This window comes from Peromyscus leucopus, chromosome 10, assembly GCF_004664715.2.
Source record: "Peromyscus leucopus breed LL Stock chromosome 10, UCI_PerLeu_2.1, whole genome shotgun sequence".
Taxonomy (NCBI): domain Eukaryota; kingdom Metazoa; phylum Chordata; class Mammalia; order Rodentia; family Cricetidae; genus Peromyscus; species Peromyscus leucopus.
The window spans coordinates 88,513,466-88,537,015 of NC_051071.1; the positions used below are offsets into that span (position 1 = coordinate 88,513,466).

General features: G+C 44.1%; 1 protein-coding gene across 1 annotated transcript in view; it reads right to left on the reverse strand.

Annotated features, from left to right (window-relative positions):
- Window positions 1-4,839: 4,839 nt before the first annotated feature.
- The window catches only part of Sparcl1 (SPARC like 1), a 30,184-nt gene continuing 11,473 nt past the window's right edge, over window positions 4,840-23,550 (reverse strand). Inside the window, exons 2-11 of the mRNA XM_028867314.2 lie at window positions 20,417-20,481; window positions 17,464-17,592; window positions 16,139-17,089; window positions 14,434-14,503; window positions 13,657-13,775; window positions 12,694-12,814; window positions 11,356-11,492; window positions 9,712-9,860; window positions 9,004-9,152; window positions 4,840-5,304 (exon numbers count right to left, since the gene is read on the reverse strand). Of these exons, the coding sequence (XP_028723147.1) occupies window positions 5,276-5,304; window positions 9,004-9,152; window positions 9,712-9,860; window positions 11,356-11,492; window positions 12,694-12,814; window positions 13,657-13,775; window positions 14,434-14,503; window positions 16,139-17,089; window positions 17,464-17,592; window positions 20,417-20,470 (1,908 nt within the window). The 5' untranslated portion in view covers window positions 20,471-20,481 and the 3' untranslated portion in view covers window positions 4,840-5,275. The remainder of the gene's footprint in view (window positions 5,305-9,003; window positions 9,153-9,711; window positions 9,861-11,355; window positions 11,493-12,693; window positions 12,815-13,656; window positions 13,776-14,433; window positions 14,504-16,138; window positions 17,090-17,463; window positions 17,593-20,416; window positions 20,482-23,550) is intronic.

Sequence of the window (23,550 nt, forward strand, 5' to 3'; positions counted from 1 at the left end):
CAAGAAGGGCAACGTAACTTTTTGCTTTGACTTTTGAGGAAAAGTTATAGAAACCCAAGGAAACTTTTAAAGAAGAGAAAGCATCAAAGTGATTTAGTAACAGCGAAAGAAGGCTGCCACAGGCTACCGTTACCTTCACGGAGCCAAGGCTCCTCATGGTCAACGTCAGCAGCACAAGCACCCGTGGATTGGGTGTGGCAGAACAGGGAGAGGCCACAGTGCCGGAGCCGCGTTTCCCAGGCCGTGGCCACTCCTCACTACAAGCTGTGCTGGGAGAGGACTGTGAACAGCCGGCAGCTTTCTTTTTAACATGTCGTATTTCTGGGTCAAAATTTGGCAAGTGTGAAAGCCATCACCCAACTGATACACTTGAGACTTCCCACCCCCTGCTTACCAGAGGCGCCTGGGGGAAGGGAAACTGAGGAAAGAAGGGCAGGATTTGTGGTGGGTAAAAGCTGAATCTCTGTAAAAGGAAGCACAGTGTGAGTCGTTCTGATTATTAACGACAGCTTTGAAGTGAAGAACATGCTATTTGAATGTACACGTGTACCTGTTCACTGGAACTTCCTCCAGATTGTCCAAGCTTTAAAAAAAAAAAAGAAGAAAAGCACCAAGGTGAAGCAGCTGGCCACAGCACCTTATCCAGCAAGACGTTTCATTTCATGTGAGAACAGCTAAACGCCTTGAGCATTATGCCTGTCGGTCATGTAGCTTCACCTCTGAAATAAATTACATGTTTAACAGGGAAGTGATACGTTGATTTTGTCCAGTGACTTAGAAGGCCAAGCACTTTTTGGCTTTTATGTTTATATCTAAACCATGTACTTATTTACTCCCTTAAGATTTTGCCCTGCATTTCTTGTATTGGTATATTTAGCACCAGGGCTGCTCTAGATCAGTTTTCAGTAGGTAGACGTTCAAAGGGAGCGTGAGTGTCAACTTAAATTTTCGTAATCTCCCCACAACCTCTGAATGGTCTCTCATTCCCTTGAAAGCCCCCTTGTGGCCAAATACGCATGGAGAGGGTTTCATGCTTCCCTGGTGCTAGGCACTGTCCACAGTAAACATAAATTGTTCCTACAGGTCCCACTTACTACAGATGTGGGGAGCGTGGTTAGTTGTTGCACAGCAAAAGGTTAGGCTGCTGGTGGTAGTGGTGGGGTGTAGCTGTGCGTTACGTATTCTAAGGTGGTGTCATAAAATGCATCATTATTTCACAGATCACCTGCAGAGCAAATGCTCCCGTCAAATGGACACAGTGCTTTACCGCCCCACGGCTGAAACACATACTCGTTTCAGAGATGCTAACTAAAATTAGGGAGATGTGTGTGCTGCAGCAGCTTCTTCAGCACGGTGTTCCTATAGAGGTGGGCGGTCCATCTCGTTTGGAACTTTAGACAGCCGTGTGTGTCTGAGCTGGGCATGTAACTGGACGGAAGAGCATTTGCCTTGCATGGGCAACACCCTACCCAGAGCCCCAGCGCTACCAAGAATACATCACAACAACAGTTCTTGCTAATGTTGCACGAAGAGACTGTGACCCAATACAACAGACTGGCTTGTTATTCAGGCATGCTGTACATGGGCATAGGTTGATATCCAAATCTTGTTTTCCAAAATAAAGACATCCATGTATAATACTTCAATGATCTGTCACACTCCCGAACTGCATATTTCAGACATAAGTTTTTAATATTAATCTTAGAACTAGTGTGGGTAGTCTTAAATCTTCCTCCCTGTAAAACCAAGTTTATCAGGCATCAGTCTTGGCGTCAGAGCATCTTTGAGAGGAGCCTTTTAAGAAAACTCCAGGTGATATAGGGCACTGTTATAAACGAAGCTCAAGTCAACTGCTCACTTTTGACCTGGGTCTCTGTAGAGTCCTTGGTTTATATTGCTAAGTTTACCAAGAGCTCTCTGTTGCAATTAGGACATTAAGTGTTTTAGAACCATTTCTAGTCATTTTTACACTGCAGTTGTTCTTACTTGGTTGACAGGGAGAGCATGAGTTAGTTCTTTGCCCAAGGTCACCCTCTAGCTAAGGTCTCCAGAAGCCGCTTTGTGACACACAGAGCCTGAGACCCAGGAAGAGTCCTGATCCCGTTGCACTCCTGGACTCTGCTTTCCTCTTCTGTGAAGATGTGAGATGCTTTCTAGCCCTGAAACATGAAGACTCACAGTGGTGACTGACAGAGCAGCTGAGGAAGTACTCACAGGGATGGGCAGAGCGGTGGTGGTGCTCAGCAGGGCGGCCAGGAGGAAAACCTTCATTCTGCAGGGAGAGTCTGGAGTGAAGGATGAGGTGATCGATCTCCACATCCTGTTTCCATGGTGAACAGACGGTTGAAGCAGACATGCTGACAGGCTAAATCTTGCCTCTAGATTCACATTTTCTTTTTAAGCTTGGAAAACCTTTAAAAAGCTTTAAATGCCCCTAGACCAGTCATTCTCTGACTTGGTATGTTGCCTGCCACCCCCACTCTTCCTTAGTGACTTGAGATTGTGATCTCCCTGCATAGATCTCTTGTCTGCAGTGTTACAATGAGGGAGTGACCATCGCCAGCTAACAGCAGAGAAAAGCTTTTACAGAATGTACAGATAAAGCTTTGTGCTACATGAGACTGACCAGTCCATATGCCCTGGATGCAGCTGTTGAGAATTACAGTTCCTTAGAAAGGACATTACGTGAGAAAAAATTTCAAGACATCATGGGTTGATAAGAATAAGCACAATGTGAATAAATTCAGGAAAGCAACTGAACAAGGTCTGCTCTGCCCTGTTGGTTCTGAAGTAAGTAAACCTTCATTTGTAAAATCACATGCACTTAGAACTAACTTACCCTCTGCATTTTAGACTACACCATTGTACTATGGAGTCTGGCTGTGAGAGAACAGCCTCACCATATTTTCATGAATACTTGCCCCCAACATTTGAGCCAGATTCTGTCTGTGAATCATCTGCCAGCTACTTTATACTTAAACTCAACTCTGCTTGAGTTTGTATCACTTTGCTTGAACAGAGACTTCTTTTCATAGTTTTCCTTTCTATATTTTCTGGATTCAAACTCTAAAAATTCTTATTTTGATAAGTGGACATAGTAGAAATCATTGAACCACCCAACCCAAGAATGTTCCACATCCTTTGAGAAGTATAAATTATATTGTGTTAATTACCTGTGCTTCAAACGGTCCTCGGAGCGACAGCTTCAGGAAGCAGTGTGGACGGACATCCTACACCTGGCTAGTATTTAAGCTGTGTTACTAATGTCTACATGGTCATGGGCAATATGACTCACAAATTCATGGCTACACTAAGCAATTGGCTTGAGACTAGGAACTCCCATTTTTAGGAGATCACAATTACTGAGATCGGCTTAAAGACTGATTCTGAAAAGACAACTTCATTGCCTTGACTGGGATTAGAGTGATCTGTATCACAACCCACTGGTCATTAAGCACTAACCATCGAGAACATGAGAGTGCTTCTGTGGTCTCTTTCCCAGGGCCTTCGACCTGCAGTAAGATTTGAACGCCTCCATTCTTAGTATTTTCGTTTCAAAACGAAAGTGATTTTCAAATAAAAGTTTTTAGTAAATGTTTAGATGGCATCCTTAATATTAAAATCAGTTTTCCTTATTTAAAGCATTTTTATGGAGTTCCCTGAGAGTAAAATAAAATTTTAGGCCTAATTGATACCTGCTAGTATAATTATAAAACATGGTTTCTAAAACCTAACTTCTAAAAACTGGTTTCTAATTAAGGCAGTTGTGGTGTACATTATCATATTCTGAAGTTTAGAATAATTTCTAAAATTAATTTCCTATTTGATAAAAATAAATAATTAGATTTTGTTTGGTCAAATTTAACCTAATTATCTAGAGAGGATATGATTTAATGTGATTTTAATTAAAGAAAAAGGGACTTACTTATCTCATAAAAGATTAAAAACAGCCAGGCGGTGGTGGTGGTGGTGGTGGTGGTGGTGGTGGTGGTGGTGGTGGTGGTGCACGCCTTTAATCCCAGCACTCTGGAGGCAGAGGTAGGCGAGTCTCTGTGAGTTTGAGGCTAGCCTGGTCTACAAAGCCAGTTCCAGGAAAGGTGCAAAGCTATGCAGAGAAACCCTGTCTCAAAAAACCAAAAAAAAAAAAAAAAAAAAAAAAAAGATAAAAAACAATTGAAGATAATTATGTCAATAGCTTCTATTTCAACAGGAAATTACATAACCTCCCATTTTTTCAAATACTATAAAATTGGAATAAAATGGATGCCAGAAACTTTTTGTGCCTCACTTCAGACATTGGAAAACTGTGTGGTGTCCTTTATACTTTTATGTCCCCATTTTTAGCATCGCAGAAAAGCCCAACTGAAAACACAAATTTTCTGGGACACAATCAGGCCACAGGAGTAGTGCTGATTTCTCACAGCATTGGCCATCATGGCACTCACTCCATGACTCACCGTCTGCCCCTTTCACTTTATGTTGACAAATGAAACACACAGAGATCTTTCAGACCTCTTTCTCCCTGATACACAAGGGCTGCTGTACAGAAGCTGGAATAGGTTGGATAAAGCAATGTGGAATCACCCACATTTTAAACTGCACTTGGCTAAAAAGTAATTGAATTCAACCTCCCCACTTCCATTGAAACTTACATAATGATGAAGGATGCTGGAGATTAGCTTGTTACAATTTGTTTACTATAGAACACATCTCAATCTTTTCTTTAAGTGCACTTTTTATTTTGAGCAGTAAGCAAGCACAATTCCATTTTGATCTCTAATGTAAGCCCTGGGTTGGTCTTTTACATTTATTTTTTTAAATAAATAACTGGAAATAAACTTGAGCAGGCATTTAATACTTTATTGGCTGTTTATTAGACATTAAGATAATAAAAATGAGGCACATTAACCACAAAATGCAATATCTCACTTCCTTAACATGCATAAGGTGTTAGTCACAATACAAAGACATTTTTTCATGTTTTATAATTATCAATTATAAAATTAGATGCATTATTATGAGTTAAAGTGTTCCCAGACAGTACAGTCTTTTGTAGACATCGAGTCTACTTAATTTTAAAGGTTTATTTCCTAAGGGAATGTTAAAGCCTAGCACATATGTATATCACCATCAAGCAGTTACTATCATTGTCTTCTCTTACATGCAAACAAACATTTTGCTAAATATGAATCTACAGTGTCATGGCTGCATGTATTCAGAAGTGGTTAACGTAGAAGGAGCCGATGGGGAAGTCTCGATTCTTTCACATCTTAATTCAAAACAGGAGGTTTTCATCTATGTCTTCTGTAAAAATAAATGAATGAATGAATGAATGAATGAATGAATGAATGAATACATAAATAGATACACTCTTAGAAAGTCACCTGGAAAGCCACAAAGCCAAGGAAGGTTAGAGCTGTGGATGTGCAAAAACCATCTAAAAAGGCAGCATGGAATTGATTCTCGACATAGTTTGAACTTTTGAAAATGTCTTTAGGCTTCACCTCTGGCTTCTGGAATCAGAATCCCTGGTGGGGGACAGTTATCACATGGACACCTAGGCAGTTCTGGAATTCTTCGTACAGTTTGAGAAACACTAAAGGAGGACCAGGGCAAGAAGTGCCAAGTATGAAGGAAGGCTGAAGTGCCATAGGAAGGGCAAACGTCTAGGCACAGCTCATTCAGCTTTGAACCGAGTCATCTGCAGACATGCCTGTTGCTGCTGGGATGGCGGACAATACGGCCTCCTCTGGTGGACATAGACCACTCTGGACCAGGGTAGCCTTGCCAGCACTGCCTGGACATCCCTATTTCCACATCAGTGGACCTGTGAACCTTTTCTGCCTTCAATCATCCTTGCAGTCAGCATAGTCCCTTCCCTTTGGGACACCTTCTTTGACACGGAACTTTCCTTCGTCCTTTCCCTTTAGGGACACTGCTCATTCTCCTCTCTACACTCCTTATCCAGTATATGTTGTCTACATGTGTGATTCCATGGTGTTTAATCCTAGACCTTTGCCCTATAACTTGATGAAGTTTCTTTGGCAGAATAATTCCCTTCCTTAGTGTTGAGTATTCCCCATATGTCCAATCTCTCTCCTTCCCTTGCTGTGGATAAACTCACGTCCATGCATATTGGAGGGAAGAATTCTACCACTGAATTATATCCATAACTCTCCAAATGTATATTTCAATTTCCAAATTCTCTTGAAATTATGACTCCTATATTGAGCCGTGGATCATATTTGTTTTGTAAGTAATTAAAAATTCAACTTGTCCCAATGGAATTTGTCATTGCCCCAAATCCGCTCCTGTCATTGTGTTTCCTACCTCAGAGGAAAAGTTGTCCCTAACTATCTTGCCTGGCCCAAAGCAGGAATGGGGACACAACATGCTTTCTCTAGATTCCCTCAGTTGTCTGCTCCCTGCCTAGTATTTCCTCCCAGCCATTACCTCCTTATACCCCAGACCTGCACCGTGTGGGTGTGCTTCTATTTTAAGATGTCTTGATGGCATCACTATCTCCCCAGTCACTTCTGAGTCAGGTTCTTATCAACTCTTGGACTTACCACAGCATCCTCAACCATTTGTAACTCACTCTACAGTGTAACCACAGGACTCTTGTTGGATGACACCCCGACACTCCTAAAGTCTTTAAAGAGCTCAGGAGACCCTGTGTGGTCTGACTTATTCCAGTAGTTTCACTTGGAAGGTTTTTTATCTAAGAGTCATGTGAGTAGATGCAAGAGGTGGTGTGTTGGTTGGGTTTTTATCAGCTCAACACAGGCTGGAGTTATCTGAGAAGAAGGAACCTCAGTTGAGAAAATGCTCCCATCAGATTAGCCTGAAGACAAACCTGTGGGGCATTTTCTGGATTGATAATTGATGTAAAAGGACCATGCCCACTGTGAGTGATGGTCCCCAGGGCAGGTGGTCCTGAGTTCTATAAGAAAGTCGGTCGAGAAAACCATGGGGAGCAAGCAGTGAGCAGCATTCCCCCATGACTTCAGCTTCAGTTTCTGCCTCCAGATTCCTGTCCTGACTTCCCTCAGTGGTGACTGCGACCTGAGAGTTGTAAGGTGAAATAAACCCTTTTCTCTCCAGGTTGCTTTTAGTCGTGGTGTTGATCATATTAATAGAAACCCTGACTGAGACAGACAGACGGTGTGTCATCATCACGAAGACCCTCCCACCGCTTTTCTGAGCCTCGTTGTTACAGCTAAAGATGAGGTTGAGATGAGTGGCATGCCCAGAGCTGGCCGATGGCGGCGCGGTGCCATTTGAACATCGCTAGTTCAGATCACGGCAGCTGAAATTCAGGAAAATGCTGCCTGAAGTTTATCTTCTCTTCTGCTCTTATTAGTGTTCTCAGGGAAGAAAGTACGTTTATAAAGAGATGTCATTCTGTCTTTGCCTTGCCCTGCTGTTTCCCAAAGTGATAACTTGTTTGCTTATTCTAACTGAACATTTAATGACGGCCTTAATTGGCTTAGTATGTGATAAATCTTTCCCAACCTCAAAATAGCACAAGGCCAGCCAGACCACAGTGACAAACAAGACCATTAGTAGCTTTGCAAATCACTGGGCTTGGACTTTTCTTGCTCTTCCAGTCAGAGCCTGGACAGGCTGACTGTGGAAGAACTGCCAGATATTTTGTAAAGGAAACAGAAGAAAAACTCTTTTTCCTTAAGTAAATGCCTTTATTCAAATTTGCCTTTTTATCAGGTCTTTAAAATCCCAACCACGTCCTGAAAGAGGACGTAAATGAAAATGTTCTGGCCCAGCTGAGCCCCTCATATTGATAATAGTGGGGCTTCGGCTGCACTTGGGGGTGCTCTCTCTTTTCAGCAGGGAGTTGAAAAGACAGGTTTAACCATTTGTGGGGATATATGTGAACTTGTATAAATACTCTGCTTGGAGAATAGGTGTTAGAAAGGAAATTGATCCTTTTGTATCAGCCTGGGTCTAACGGCTTGCTCATTTCTTTTAGTACTAATGAAGTCCAGTTTCCAAAATGGTTTCCAATGATCCCCCTTGGCCCATGTTCCCCACCTGAGAGCAGGGTTGTTCTGTGTGACCACCAGAACATGGCAGAGTGATGTGGACTTCAACTTTAGGTTACTAAGGGTAGGTAGGTGGCTACCACACGGTGGGGTCCTGAAGCCACCTGCAAACAACGAGGTGACTAGAGGCAGATCCTGCAGGTAACCTCTGCACTCGATAACAGATGGGTCACATGACACTAAGCCAGACCCGCCCAGGAAAGTGACTCCCAGACTCCTGACCCTGGCAAACAATCTGGGGGTGATTTGTTATGTGGTATAGCAACTAACGCAGAAGAGGAGGTGTTCACAGAACAGGCTCTCACTGGTGTTTATTCCAGAGGACCATGGAGAGCGGCAGGGTTGGTCTTCTGCTGAACAACCTCAGTTCCGACACTCTCAGGTCTCGCTAATTCCAAGCCATTGTACATTGGCATGAAGAACTTTAAGGAGAAGGTCACACATATAACCTCTGAGGGAAATTCCGACTTTTGATGGCCCGTCTTTTCTTGCTGCTTGACTGTATGTTCATGTGTATATATTTTTAGATATAACCATAAAGCATCCGGTGTGTGTGTGTGTGTGTGTGTGTGTGTGTGTGTGTGCCTGCATAGTGTGCCTGGAGTTAAGCATTGTTACTCAGGTTTCTCCTACATTGTTGTTATTATTATTGTTGTTTTTGTTGTCGTTGTTTTGAGAGAAGGTTTTTCTATGTAGCCCTGGCTGTCCTGGAACTCACTATGTATATCAGGCTGGCCTGAAACACATAGAGATCTACCTGCCTATGCCTCCTGAGTTCTGAGATTAAAGGACTGTGTGCATGCATGGGTATACACACACACACACACACACACACACACACACACACACACACACACTCCTAATAGCAATCTTGCTATTAGGCCATAGGACTCAGTATTTATCTGAAGAATTAGGCATTGTTCTTTGATAACGAATTTACCTTCTTTAATCCCAAAGCAGTGGCCCCATTCCTTCAAGGTGATGTGCTTGTCCTTGTTGGGGTCACACTCCTCGAAGAATCGTGTTATGCAGTGCTCCATGGGCACCAGGGAAGCTCTCAGAGGAGCAAGTTCGGAATGTGTCAAGATTCTGCAAGAAGACAATGACCACCTGTTAACGGCATGGCTTGTGCATAAGGACTTAAGACTCCATCACCAAGAGCATTTCCTTCCACAAGGTCACTGTGCATGCCAAGTGAATTGTACACAGTGAAAAGCTGCAGGCAAGAACAGGTCGTGGTGCCCAAAGCTTGCCTCCTGCTGAGAATTGTGCTTCCACAAATCCCAGTCTCTAGATGTGCACCCCAAGTCGGGCTATGTGAGCTGGCTCTCACTCACTGGCCAGGCTGGGATTGTCCCAGAGGTGACCCGAGCTGAGCCAGTTGGATCACCTTGTGGATTTAGTTCAAGAATGAGAATAAAAGGCATCTCCGTAGGAAACACAGAGATTTAATAAGTAAACTGGGTACGGTAATTCAGAAGTTGTGCTGTTGATATCTTCAGTTATTTCCTCACTGATTTTTAATTAGATTCCTAACCACGATGGTTTGAATCAGTGTTTGAAAATGAAGTATTCCCAGTGGCGTCTGGAGTTCTATTTCACCTAGATATCATTACCAGGGGGTGTCCCGGGTGGGGGTAGTCTCTACCTGTCCGCAGGATGTTGGTCCAGTTCATTAAACTGCCAGTGCACAGGATACACATACATGTGGTAGTTTTTCTTGAAGTCCCTCAGGAGAAGTTCAATGGAGTGGTCTCCAGCCAGGAGTCTCTTCTCATCCAGGTAGATTTTCTTGACCTGAGATTAAGAAGATAGAAGGCTGTCAGAGGACCAGGAACGTGTCTCAGAATTGTTAAACCTTAATGAAAGGGTAACAGTGTGACAGATGAAAACCTGCCCAGGATGTGAGCCTGACCCAGGTGAGATGGATTCTAATCAATACAGCCAGCCTCTGCTTTCCTTTCCTTTCCCTTCCCTTCCCCTCCCTCCCTCCCTGCCCCCCTTTCTCATTCTTTTTGTTTTAAAACAACTCATCAAAGTAAAATTTCAGTTTATCGCCAGGCATTTCACACACATGAATCTACTTCTGTATAGTAATCTGTCTCCTTGCCCTGAATGTAAACTTTTTAAGGTGGAAGTTTTACGTGTCCGCTGCTGTATCTCTAGAATGTAGGTCAATTATGGCACCTGGGATACATTCAATAACTACCTGATGAAAGAATCTTCTCTTAAAACTTCTGGGGTCAATGTTCTGCACATCTTAATGTGTGCTGGCATAAGAGCAAGTTCCCTTAGAGAAGAACCTGTGCCTGGCCTATGAGGCCAAAAATATTAGATTTAAGCGTGTTGGGCCTGCTTTATCACAGATGCAGCATCCTCTAAAGGCCCATGAGTTGGAGGCTTGGTCCCTAGCCCACGGCACTGATGGGAAACGATACAACTGTCCAGAGGTAGGGCTTAGTTGGAAGTTTCCTGTCATACAGGGCATGTCCTTGAGCATGCCCTTGAAGGGGATTCCAGGAGCCCCGCACCTCCTCTTTTGCACTTTGTTCCTTGGTCCACTGTGAAGTGAATATTCCCTGCCATAATGTGCTACCTCAACACAGGCCCAAAGGCCACAGTTGACATTGGTCGCAGACCAGAACCTTCAAAACTGTGAGCCAAACCTTTAAGTCGTGTTGTCTGAGGTATTTCTTACAGTCAGGGAAAGCTGATCAGAAAGCTGAATTTGTTAACTTTGCTTGGTCATAGAAACTTAAGGAACACTTTCCAGGCTACAGCCCCGTGAACAGAAGGTGGGCAGTTTGGCTGTGTTACGGAAGTTGTGGCATGGATGGTGACCACGATAGAATGTTAATGCACGCAGGCTAAGCAGATGCAGAAAAGGGGGCAGACTCTGCTGCTGTGTAAGGCAGTGAGCACTCACCCCACCCCTCGGCTCCTGCAGACATGCCAGGCAATGAGCGCTCACCACACCCCCCTCAGGTCCTGCAGACATGCCAGGCAGTGAGCGCTCACCACACCCCCACCCCTCGGGTCCTGCAGACATGCCAGGCAGTGAGCTCTTACCACACCATACCACACCATACCACACCCCCGCCCCCTCGGGTCCTGCAGACATGCCAGGCAGTGAGCGCTCACCACCCCACCCCTCGGGTCCTGCAGACATGCCAGGCAGTGAGCGCTCACCACCCCACCCCTCGGGTCCTGCAGACATGCCAGGCAGTGAGCGCTCACCACACCCCCTCGGGTCCTGCAGACAGACACTCATGTATCAGAGCATGGAGCTTACTTTGCTTCTCTGCTTTTCATTTAAATAACCATCGTGTTTGGGATTCGGTTCGTAAAGCTGCATCAGGATATTTTTGAGCCAGTCTCTCATCCGCAGGGGAAACTGAGCCACTTCAAAGTCGGTACAAGCAGGAATAGCTGGGAGAAGCAGACAATAGGAGATGACCATACTTCAAACAACAAGTCCTCATCACCCGAAGCTCCACACCTGCTTTCTCCTGACCGGTGGCACAGCACAGCCTCCTGGGATGTCTTAAAAACATCCCAATCAAATGCCGGAGTTGTTGGGTATTTTTTTGTGATCCTCCTGCCTCAGTCTCCCAGGTGCCTTTACTGTGCCTAGTAGGTAACAGTTACTATGGAAAGAAGATCTTGATAATTTTGTGGTGGGACCTGGGCACCAGGATGCCTTAGGAGACCCCCAAATAATTCTGACATGCAGTAAAGGGCTGAGAACTAGTGCTATAGAACCAGGGACCAGGTATCTGGAAGTGGAGGGCATTCGGGTTGTTGGTTAGCAGCAGAGGAAAAAGCCGAGAGGAGCTCTCTCTGCAGCAGCAAATCATGCATCTCTGCACGTAGAGAAGCCCACACTTGTTTCCAGGCGGCCCCACATCGGACACCGGCTGCCAAGAGGGCTCAGTTCATCACCGTCTCCCTGGATCTCAAGGCTGTGGCTACTGCCTCAGTGCAAAGCTTCAGAGTGTGGGGACAAATCGAGGGATCAGAGTAACGTCCCAGCCTTCGTGGGGACAAGCTGAGAGAACACAGTAACATCCCAGTCTTCTGCCCAGAACGCACAGGGATGATTTTGTCCACCTCAGTGGACAGAGCAAGTCAAACAATAACACTTAATATCTTGTGCGTGTAGAAACTGAGGAGAAGCAGAAACACGCCTGGGCTGTACTAGTGTGGGACTACTGATGTGCCAAACACAACTGAGGATATCCTGGAGCAGGAAGACGGTACTAAACAACCTCTGGAAGAATCTACTGCAAAAAAATTCCTGACAAAGACTTAAGTGAAATTGGAGGGCAGGTAAGAAATTCAGAAAACCCCAGTCTTTCAAGCCTTTATTAAGTGCACTTCACAATGGTGCCTCTGAACCCAGTGGGGGAGAATTGGAATTGTCTAGGTTTCTTGAAAAACAAAAGTCTAGTTCCGACACACCCCCATGGATTCAGAACCTCCCATGATGAAGGCCTGGGAACTCCTGAGTTGGTGCTAGTTTCAGACTGATTTCATAACTATATCAACTCTTTTGTTTGTATAGGCAGTATCTAGAGAGGCACAAAGATCACCCGGAAATGATGTCTGGCGGTAGCGGTCTGTGTCTTACATTTGCAAGCTCCAAAATAATCCAGCTGCAGTTGGTGTCCCTTTTTGGTCCCTTCCAGCCTGCACTTGGTGGCAAAGAGGTGACAGGCGCTGGGGTAGGTCTGGTTGTCAGTGCCACAAACCTAGGGAAGGGAAACAAGAAGTGATGGAACCCAGCACCCCCGGAGGACACTTCCCTGGTGTCTGGTAAACGCGCTGGGCCAAAGATGTGCTTCGGTAGAGCCTATTAAAACAACGATTTTCTGATCTGGCGCCAAGAAAGAGAAATCTACTAAGTTAAACCCGTGTCGATAATTTAGCTCCAGATAGATCTCCATAGAACTGTAATTGTGAATGTCCCCAGGAGAGAATGAATTAAAGGTTTGTCTGCTATCTTTTAAATTTTCAGTGTAAATATTTTATGTGTTATGGGTGTAGTGTACACAACACTATAGTCTGTGTTTTGTGTGTGTGCACCCGTTATGTGCGTGCGTGCGTGCGTGCGTGCGTGTGTGTGTGTGTGTGTGTGTGTGTGTGTGTGTGTGTGTATGTAGGGCACTGATGCCAGGTCATCTCTGACCTCTCCCCACCTCATTGTTGAGGTGGTGTCTCCCAGTTGAACCCAGAGCTCATCTACACCACTGGTCTTGCTAGTCAGCTGTTCCGGCAGTCCTCACCTCTGCCTTCTGAGTGTCCTGGGTTACACTGCCACTCTCACCTACCATTTATGTGGGTGCTGGATCTAAATTCCCATCCTTAGACCTCCAGAGACCCGCTGAGCCATCTCCTCAGCCCCATTATTAATTTGTTATGCCCTAACCGAAACACTTTGATCTCTCTGGTATCTGCTCCCACTCGATAATCCTTCAAATATTAGATAATAAAAGATGTACTCACTTAAAAGAATAGATTAAATTGCAAACTGTTTCCACTCAGGAAACTAGAGTTTTGGTGTATGTTGAGGACTATTGTGCAGGATGCTTACTTGGTCAAGGATTTTTGCAGGGGGACAAGTCTCTGGATCTTGGCAAACGCAGTGGGGTTTCCCCTGCTGATCTGCTTCGCAAGTGTGCCCCCTCTTACACGGGAAGTTCATGCAGGAACCTAATAGGAGAGAGTGAAAAGGGAACACAGACACAGAGAAGCTGTGCACTAACATGACGTCATCCAGACGGTTCGCTTCTCTTTCACGCATCAGACAGGAAAACCAGATTCTGAAACCGTGAAAGCAGGGAGATGGTGGAAAACACCTTAACGATGTGCTCATCTGCAGATGGACTCTGGCCTCAGACGTGTGCCTAGGACTTCAGCTGTCTCCTTACAGCAGACTGGATGCTGGAGGAGGCCAGCGGTCCTCCGACCTGGCTGAGACAGAATCTGAAGTGCACAAAATGATGTGCAAAGAAGCTGGAAGCTAAGCCAGGGGAATTTCATTTTGTTGAAATTAAAGATGTTTGTGGTTGGGGTAGGATGGATTTGAGAGTAAGCAACAGAGTCAGCCCTTCTCAGAACTGAAAGCAGTGTTGGGGCTCTGGGCAGGATAAAGATAGCTTTGTGTAACATCTCAACAGGACTTTCAGTGTGTAAGCACATTAACCCACAGCCTATCAAACACACACAAGAAATACCAACACCTTATGGAATATTTCCTCAGGGAGGCCGGGGACGTGGCTTTCTGGATCAGAATGGAAGGGGGTGCTAGCCCAGATGTCAGAGTTCATCCCTCCCTGGACCTGTTGGGGCTTGCATAGCATCCACTCACCAGCACTGTGCCCCCTCAAATTGCCTTCCTCTGAAAGTTCAACATTTGGTGAGCTCTCGGCTTTCTTGGCCTTTGAAAACAAGAGCAGAATTTCAATGAGATAAAGAGATCAGTGATTTGCTTTCTGTCTTACTGTGCTGTGCATGCTGCCACTGAGCTGTGCATGCTGCCACTGAGCTGTGCATGCTGCCACTGAGCTGTGCATGCTGCCACTGAGCTGTGCATGCTGCCACTGAGCTGTGCATACTGCCACTGAGCTGTGCATACTAAGATCTCAACAGGGAAATCCCTGCAACTGCAGAGGGAGACAGTAACTCTTGGAGAGTAAGAATCGTTCCATGTGAGGAGGATCACCCCTTTGGAGTTGGGTCCAAAGCACTGTCCCCATACATTGTCTTGAGATTCTGTCATGAGGATGGAAGTCCATCAGTGACCTCTGTGGAGGTGTTGGTAAAACTTTCTTAGCAGGGTTTGAGGTGTAAGAAACTTCCTACCTCAGAATGGCAGAAGTCTTGGGACTTGAGATTACCTGCCACCCCAAACGGGGTCAGTTCCTCTTGTTTGGGGGGCAGATGGGGTCAATTCCTCCTGGGGCGGGGGCAGGCAGTGTGCTGGGAATTTGCCTGAAAGTCCCAGGTGATTAAGCAGCCAGATCAAAACAGAATTCCCTCTTTCTCCCAACTGCAATTTCCATATTTTCATATGGGCATGTGTTTGCATTTTAAAGGAGTACTTTAATTTTTATGGTTAATTCAACGCACATGCTGGCCCTGACCATGTTGGAGGCATTCTGACAGACACAGTGGTTCGGCTGGACCAACAGAACGCCAGTTTTGAAGACAGCAATATTGCAGCTGCCTCTGTCTCCCATTCTTCAGGTCTGTCAGAATTTTCCAGCCAGCTGCAGGGAACTTCAACTCCCCTCTCTGCATTTCTAAGCCCCCTAAGCCATAGAAATCTACTTGGCTTATTCAAAGGACAGACTGGATGTGTTGGGGGAATTGTTACCTCTCTATCAAGTCCCAGGCAAAATAAATGTCCCAGCTCCCTTACTCCCAAATGGAATAATCCTTGGGAGTTTTTTTTCCTAATGAATTTAATTTTAATGAATTTATTTTTTTAGCTTCTTTTCCTTCCCTATGTAATTTTAATTTTTTAAATTGTTTCTTGTACTCCTATAATAACTGTCCCTCAAATCAAAGGTCTGCTTCTATTAGGAGCTCAAATAAAACATGTTCTCAGTCTAATGATGGAGACAGGCAGACAAATACATAACTGAGCAAGGTGAGCATCCATAATCTGAACATTTGAAATACGAAATTCTCCAAAATCCAAATACTGTTTAAGTACTGACCCAGCCCCAAAAGTAGAGATTTAACACATGAACTCATGTGACAGGTCACAGTTAAAATACAGACACATTAAAAATATTGTATAAAATTATGCTTAAGCTGTAAACACACATAGAGAGTGTTTGTGAAATTAATGAATTTTGTGCTTAAACATGGATTCTATTTTCAAGATGTCTCATTATGTATAAGCACAGAGTCTGAAACAAAATTGCATTGCTTTTGGTCCGTCACTTCAAATGAGGGAAGCTCAGCCTGCCCTGTATTTTAAGGACGTACTGCCAGAAGCACACACAGCAGAGTGTGACTGTTTCTTGGCTGACTGATTGGACAAGCATCAATGTAAATACTCTCACCCCTTGGTCGTCTCCAGCCTCACTCTTATCTACGTTCTCATCCTCATCTGTTGCTTTCTCAACATGTTTGACGTGATAGTCAAGGGAAGCTGTGTCTCCAGCCTCTAGGAACTCCTGGCTGGGGATGAAATAGTCGTCACTTGTACCGTGCTTAGAGTCATCACTGCCTCCATTGTCCCTGGTCGTGATGACACCGTCATCGGTAGGTTCTGTGGAAACTGTCTTTTCATCCATGTCCTTTTGGTTGCCAATAGCTTCAAGGCCAGCCTTTCCTTCCTCGCCCTGCTGCTCTGTGTGCTGAATATGCTTCCTGTTGCCTGCTGCCCTGTCAGCCTCCCCTTCTGCGTTGGAGTCGCCCTCCTGCCCTGGGTTGCCTTGCTCAGACCCATTCTTCTGCATCTTGCTTATCTGAGTTGGTTCACTGGACTCTTCTAAGGTGCCGTCAGTCTGGTCACTGTTCTGCTCCTGCTTGCTGGTAGGCTGCTCCTCAGGAAGTTCTTTTTCCCTTTCCTGGTTCTCGCTGGGAGCACCAATGTCTCCTGGCTCTTCTTCCTCTTCTCCATCGGGAGCTTCTTGCTCCTGGCTTTCGTCATCCGCCAAGTCTCCGTTATGCTCGCTGCTCCTGTTCAGCGGTTGGCTCGTGTCCCCTACAGGCTGCTCTTGGCTTTCCTCCCCCTTTGTGATGTCTTCACGTTGGTTGGAATCTACAGAGGAAGTCGAGGCAATAGCAGGGGAATCGGTGTTCTCTAGGAGCTTTTTCTGGCCAGGCTCACTTGTCCCTTCTTGTACCTCCATCGTTCCTTCCGTGGGTGAATATTCCAGATTCACGCTTAAATCACCATCACCGTCCTCCTCACCCTTCAGGTCCATCTCATGGCTGTAGGTTTCGTCCTGTTCTGTTGACTGCTCGTGGGTTTCCTCTTCCGACTTCAGTGCTGAAGGTTTTTCAGCCTTAAAAGAACAAAAGTTTATTCTTGAAATAAATGACATGGTATTCCTATTTACCACTACAAAGCTAGCATTGAACATTTTTCTTTCTTTTTTTCCATACATTATCATGTAAATATATTCATGTTGTTCTTCACATTCTAAAGCACAGGTTTATTCTGAATTTGAATTTTGTAAAATGAAATGTTTTATATAGCAATTCACGACAGGGAGTACACTCATTAGTCAGATGATGTCTAGTATTTAGAGACAGTTCATGTGATTATTGTACTTACAAAATTAAACTGAGAAATGAATATATTAAGCTTTAAGCATGCCTTGATACTGAATTCTCTGGAGAAAGAAAAAGATGACCCTCATATAATGATTACTTTTACCTCATCGTTGGCATGGTTTCCTGTATCTGCCGCAGCTTCCACCCCGACTCTGGGGGTTGCAGCATCGTCAGGCGTCACCAGGGTTGCAGTAGTTGGGTTGGAATGATCAGAGAGAAACCTTGCATTTGTCTGAAAAATGAAGACTTTGTGTTACTAATATACAGGTGCCAGCTTAAAAAATACGAATTATTTTTGTCATTATCACCACTACTGCAGTCTTTAGTGATAACATTAATGAACGATAGTCTCTAGAATTTTCTAGGCTACAAGCAAATGCCTGTGATATACTGTTACTTGAAAGAATTATAGTCACATTTATGTATATATACAAAGACTGGCTGAAAATAAAACAGAAGACATTTCAATAAAGATTATCCTTGACTTTTGGAATTCTCAAACCTTGACAGAAGCATTCATAATTTATAATCTTGAAAAGTGTCATTTAACACAAAGTTGAAGAAAAACAAAATTAGTCCTGGGATGTAGCAATGTACAGCACCTTGGCTGCTTTGAAGTTCTCACTGATAATTGGTAGAAAAGATTATAAGATCTTTGCTAAATACTTATTTATTTTCTTGGTCTCATCGGCTTCAACATACATCAGGACATCTTTGTCTAAATAAGCAATTTAATTTAGAACTAATTCAAAGATTGTGTGAGACAAGGCATGGAGGCTGGCTGGGAGCAGCCGCTGATGAGTCTGATTCCAGCCAGAGCAACGGCTTCATACAAGGCTGGAGACATCAGTGGAAAGCAGGGCAGTGATGCACAAAAGGGAAGCTGAGTGGCTAGACATGGAGGGGAATCTCCCTCAAAGCCTCGAGGGCTCTTTGATCTCTACTGGGGCCTTGACAAGCTGCTGCTGTCTTCTATCCTGCCACCTCCCCTGGCAAAGTGAGCAGAAACACAGAGAAACCCCGAGTGATGGACATAAACTTTTTGTAAATTTCAGTGAGTTCCCAAGTTAAAACTCCTCTTTCTGACAGTCATGTTCTATGATGATAACCCATGAACTGTCAGTGTCTGAAGCAGGGGTTTGCCATGATCACAGATGGAGATCCTGTGGGTATGCAGTGGATGTAAGAGTAGAGCCAGGCTCTGACTGGACAGTGTCTTCTCATTCAGGTCCTGTAGTGCTGACAGTGTCTGTAAAGTAAGCCAGGTGGCTATGGGATCTGTTATGTTCTGCTTGCTATTGTGCATCTCACCTCCTTCTCACTAAGAGGATTAACGCTGAAAATGATTTGAAAGAAACTGAAGGGAAGAGGAAAAGGAGAAATGGAGCCTGCGTTGGTAAGTCCCTTCTTCCACAGGGCATCATGGAGAGGCGCTGGAGGGGGCGGTGGGCTTGTTGCTGAATGCTTGCTCTCTTTCCCTGGCTCTCTCCTGCGCCTTCTTGCTCCCCCTATCTCCAAGGAGTGCACACTGGTACGGCAGCTCACTTTCTTTCAGAAGTATCTGGTCATTGAAATCTATCTCGTCATCATTCCCATGTCTATCTATGTTTATTTCTTGTGCTGTCTTGAGAATCTGCTTGGAATCTCTCGGCCACATAGAAACTATTAGCTGCTAAAGAAGTCCACCAGGATTGGAAAATGCTGCAGGATTTTATAGTGGCCAGTCCGTTGAGAAGATACTTAGTTTTTCAGCATCTGGCTGGGTCTGCTTATAATAACTTGCCTCAGAAAGGACACATCTGGCTTATGTCTATACGTGGGAGTGTCACCAGACATTTGGTTCAAAGACTCTGGATGTCTGTTTACAAAGCTGAAACCATGACCATTCCAAAGGGAAAACATATTTTCAGGAAAAAGCAATGATTTTGTGGGAACTCGGTTCTATGCTAATTTGTCCCACTTTTCTAATTTCAGAGCACAATGTGTAACGTCAACTGCACTACTCCACATGAGTTAATTTACAGCGTGATTCTTAGTGTTTGTCATAAATTCTTTCTTTTTATGAACTGCTGGATCGGGGTGGCATGGAGTTGGTCTTCGCCGATGAAGCTGTCTGGAACTACCCCCCCTTCACCTAAAACGAATCACAGAACCTGGGGCTAGAGGAGAGGTGGCAATGTGGCCTATTTAAAGGAGGCTGGTTCTTCCATTGGCTGAAGAAAAACAGTTGGCACAATGGTTTAGTGGAAGATGACACAGGTCATCTGTGGAACATCAGAAGTGATCACAAGGCTATGTATCTATTTTAAAAGGAAATCTTCCAGTAGTGCTGAGGCTTCTGACATGGCCTCCTGGAAAAGGACTTGCACACAGTGGTTTTATTACTGTAGATGGCGGTGGGGTGAGCGTGCCTGACTATGAAGTAGAGGAAGCCCTTGTCAAGCCTACTTGGAGCATACTTTCTTGGACAGCCTAGAGATGAGGTAGCAGCCATTGAATACCATAGCCGTTTATGGTCCTGCTACACTAATTCCTGTTTTTATTATTGTAGAGTATTTGGAGAGAGTCTCAATCTGAGAAATCAGATAGCATGCGTTTGGTCTTGAAGAAAATAATGGAGGAGAATGGTTATGCAGTACATGTTAAATTCTTTATTTTTTTCACAGATCTGTAAGCTAATTTATTTCTCCATGGCCATTTCTTTGGGTACACTCTGTCTAATAAGATGATAGTCAACATTTTCTGCTACATACTTATTTTACCTTATTGTTTGGAAAAATATATTTAAAGCATATTATATTGGTTTTCTTCCTTTTACTTACTCATTTATTTCTTGGACAATAAGGAATGTAATTGGAATTAAAAAAAGATCCAAAGTCATTCTAAAAGAATTATTTTTGGTGGGAGTGTCTTTGTTTGGGATTTTTTTTTTAAGGCTCAGCTGGAACTTGACATGGATCTTCCTGCTTCTTGACCTCAGGTCAAGAACATTTTTATCTAAATACAGAGTCAAGAGGGAGAGATGTAACACAGAAGAGACATAATACAGAATTTACCGGGATTGCAGCTGCAGTCCCCAAGAGGTACAGGAAGAAAAGAGCAGCTACCATTTTGTCTGGACCTGTGAATCAAGGAGACAGTGTCAGTGATCATGAGGGCTTCCTGCAGGAAGATTACCACGTAATTTCACAAACGCTAGTTGGCTATTACCCACTCTAGAAGTGACTATCATTTTACCAGTCTCCCACATCTGAATGGACAGACTTATTTCAGTCCTTACCTCGTCTTATTCCTATAAAAACAGATCCTTCATTTGTTTCCATTTACAATGAGGAAAGACACAAGCTGCCGGGAGCCTCCAGCTCTGCTCCAACTGTAGTGTTTTTATCATGAAACCAAAGGTAACCCTATACGTTTCACAACTCCCAGAGGCTTTTTCTCCAAAATACATTTTGACTCAAATATCAAAAATAAGTATTTTACTAGGGGAAGGGGAAACAGAGGAGGAAGAGGAAGAGGTGGAAATGATGTAAATATAGTACTCATATGTGAAATTCCCAAAGGCTAAAAATTTAAATAAAAATGTTTCATATCTGGAATTAAGAGCAAAAATAACAAAAATTTCAAGTAAATAAACAATAAATTTAGAGGGAATTCAGAAGATATATCTATGATTGATGATAGTCCAAAAATACTTTATTCTCTCAGTGAGTGCTAATTGTAAAGAATCATTGAAAAATGCATTTTCCTTTTTCTTTATTTCAAAATTTTATGTTTAATACTATGTAAAAACTGCCTGAGATGACATACTGCTAGTAAGCCATTGGTAAATACTTGCTTGTCCTATATTAAAAGGCAGGAGATGGTGCTAGTGTGTTCTTTGTCCTTTAGATAAATCACTGGGCATGCTGCCATGTCAAGGTCACTGTATTTGTCCCACATTGACGGGAACAACTTCATGGTCTGTAGGTTCTTATTTGAATGTGCTGATTTGTATGAAGTGGAGGGCTGTACTAGGAAGTGAGAGATGCTGTGAAAACGAGTACCATACTGAAGACTCAGTAGGCTTCATTTGCTGATGCTTGCAATGAATGTACTTTGAAAATGAAAACCATGATGTCCTCGCTCAGTATGATGAATACTATTTATTCTGGGATAAGTGAAAAAAACCATTTATTTTGAGACAGTCAGACTTGGTGTGCTGTTTCTACAAACGCAGACTTTGTTTTCAGAAAGACCAGTTGAATCTAGATGAAAGATGCTGAGAGAGACAAAATTTCACATGTGTGGTATTATAGTTGATGACTCGGTTTTGCGCACTGACGGGAGATGATAAAGGTTCTTCTTCAAATCTACAAGCTTGCTCAAAGCAGCACGGTTTGAAAGAACCATTGGTAGGGAACTGGAATCTGAGCTCCAGACCGGAACTGTCTTCAGACAGCCCAGAGACCAACAACCTTGGTCAAGTTGTTTCTTCATTTACAAAACAGGGAAGGGACAGTTTTCCCATGAGACTCAAATGGGAGCACCTAGCTATCGGGGACTCCCAACACCTGTGACAATGAAGAAACTATCAATTTCTTGAAGCACTCCAAGGCAGAAAATGGCTTAATGATTCTGGCCATTAGTAATGCACAGATTTGGAATCACCTTGTCACTTTATGCTCTCCAGCTCGAGAGGCTGAGATGAGCGGTGGGAAAGGAGGAAAAGAAACCTTTTCCTTCTGTTAGGAACAGGATGGCTCCTACCAGATGGAGGACTTCAGCTGAAACTTTCAATGATGCCAGCTAGACTCATGCTATGCTTAGGGCCTTTCTGAGGAAACCAGTATTTAGAACCCAAAATGTCTAGAATTCTCCTATTGGCCAGACAGTCCAAGCCGTGAAGGCAAACACCCAGATGAAACATTTGGCGGCAGAAAGAAATATCCTACTAAGAGCCAAAGCTCCACAGACACCAGCTGTGTTCCAAGTGATGCTGCTGAGCTGTCTGGAGACCATGCCTTAGACTCCTCACCGCAGGCTGTGAGGTCTTTGCTGCTCTTCTCACTGAATGTAGCCTTATTTCTTTCCTCGAATTCGGGCCATCCTCAGTGACTTGCTTGAGCGTCATGTGAGTAAGGTAGAAGTGACGTTCCAGACTTCTGGATCCAGGTCACAGAATTTTAATGCTTTCCCCTCGGAACATTTGTTTCAGGAGCCTCGAGTCACTCACTTGTCCTAGGCTGTCCTGCCATCGAAGACACTGCTTACCAGTCCTCATGATCTCAGCTTTCCACGTGTCCTTGACAAAGCACACTCATGTGTGGGTGATGCTCCTTCATCAGGTCAGGACTCCTGATGAGACTAGATCCCTGACCCACAAAAATCTTTCCACGTTATATACGGGCTTCTGTTTTGGGTCAATATATTGGTATTCAGCAATGGATGGCTGAAACGGAAGTTGAGTCTCTTAGTATTCATTGTGTTGCCCAAAGTATAATTTTGTTAAAAGTGTACCTTCTTTTCCCCGACTTTAATGCCAGGCAATGTGGTAAGCTCTTTCTCTGTGTGCCACTCAGGTCCTCCACCCGTGACCTTACCTCCATTCCTCAGCACTGCCCACCAGGGAGAACTTCCCCAGCACCCCGCTTTGCAAATGGGCAGTTTCGCTGCTGTTGCCATTCCAGCCATGCCAACGGGTGCTTCCGGGGACACGCTCAACGCTCCCTCTCTCTCCCTCAGATGAGGACAGTCCCTCTCTTCTAGGGCCTGTTATTGAAGGATTACTTTAATTATGTTTAGAGGATCCCACAGGCTTTTCAGGGTAAGACGACAATGAGCACCTTTGCACATGGCTTCATCATCTCTCTCAGGGCCCCTCATCTTATACCACAGACTAATCTCCACGTGTCTCATTCCCATCCTCCACGAGGCACAGTCACAAAGCCGTTCTCGGTGGTTTTTCCCTCAAGAATTTGCCTTTAGAATGCTCCATCTTGCCCTACCTCATAGTGTAATTAGGGAAGCAATTTTGGTCATATTTACCCTTTTTCAATTCCGGTTATGGCATCTGTCCTATTTCCCCTTTCTCTGTGAATGCGAGGTTTCTTCATTTTTACATTATTTACTGCTCAGCAATAGCTTTGCATATTCTTCAAGCTATAAATATCTGAAACTATCTATCTCTCATTTATCTATCTATCTACCT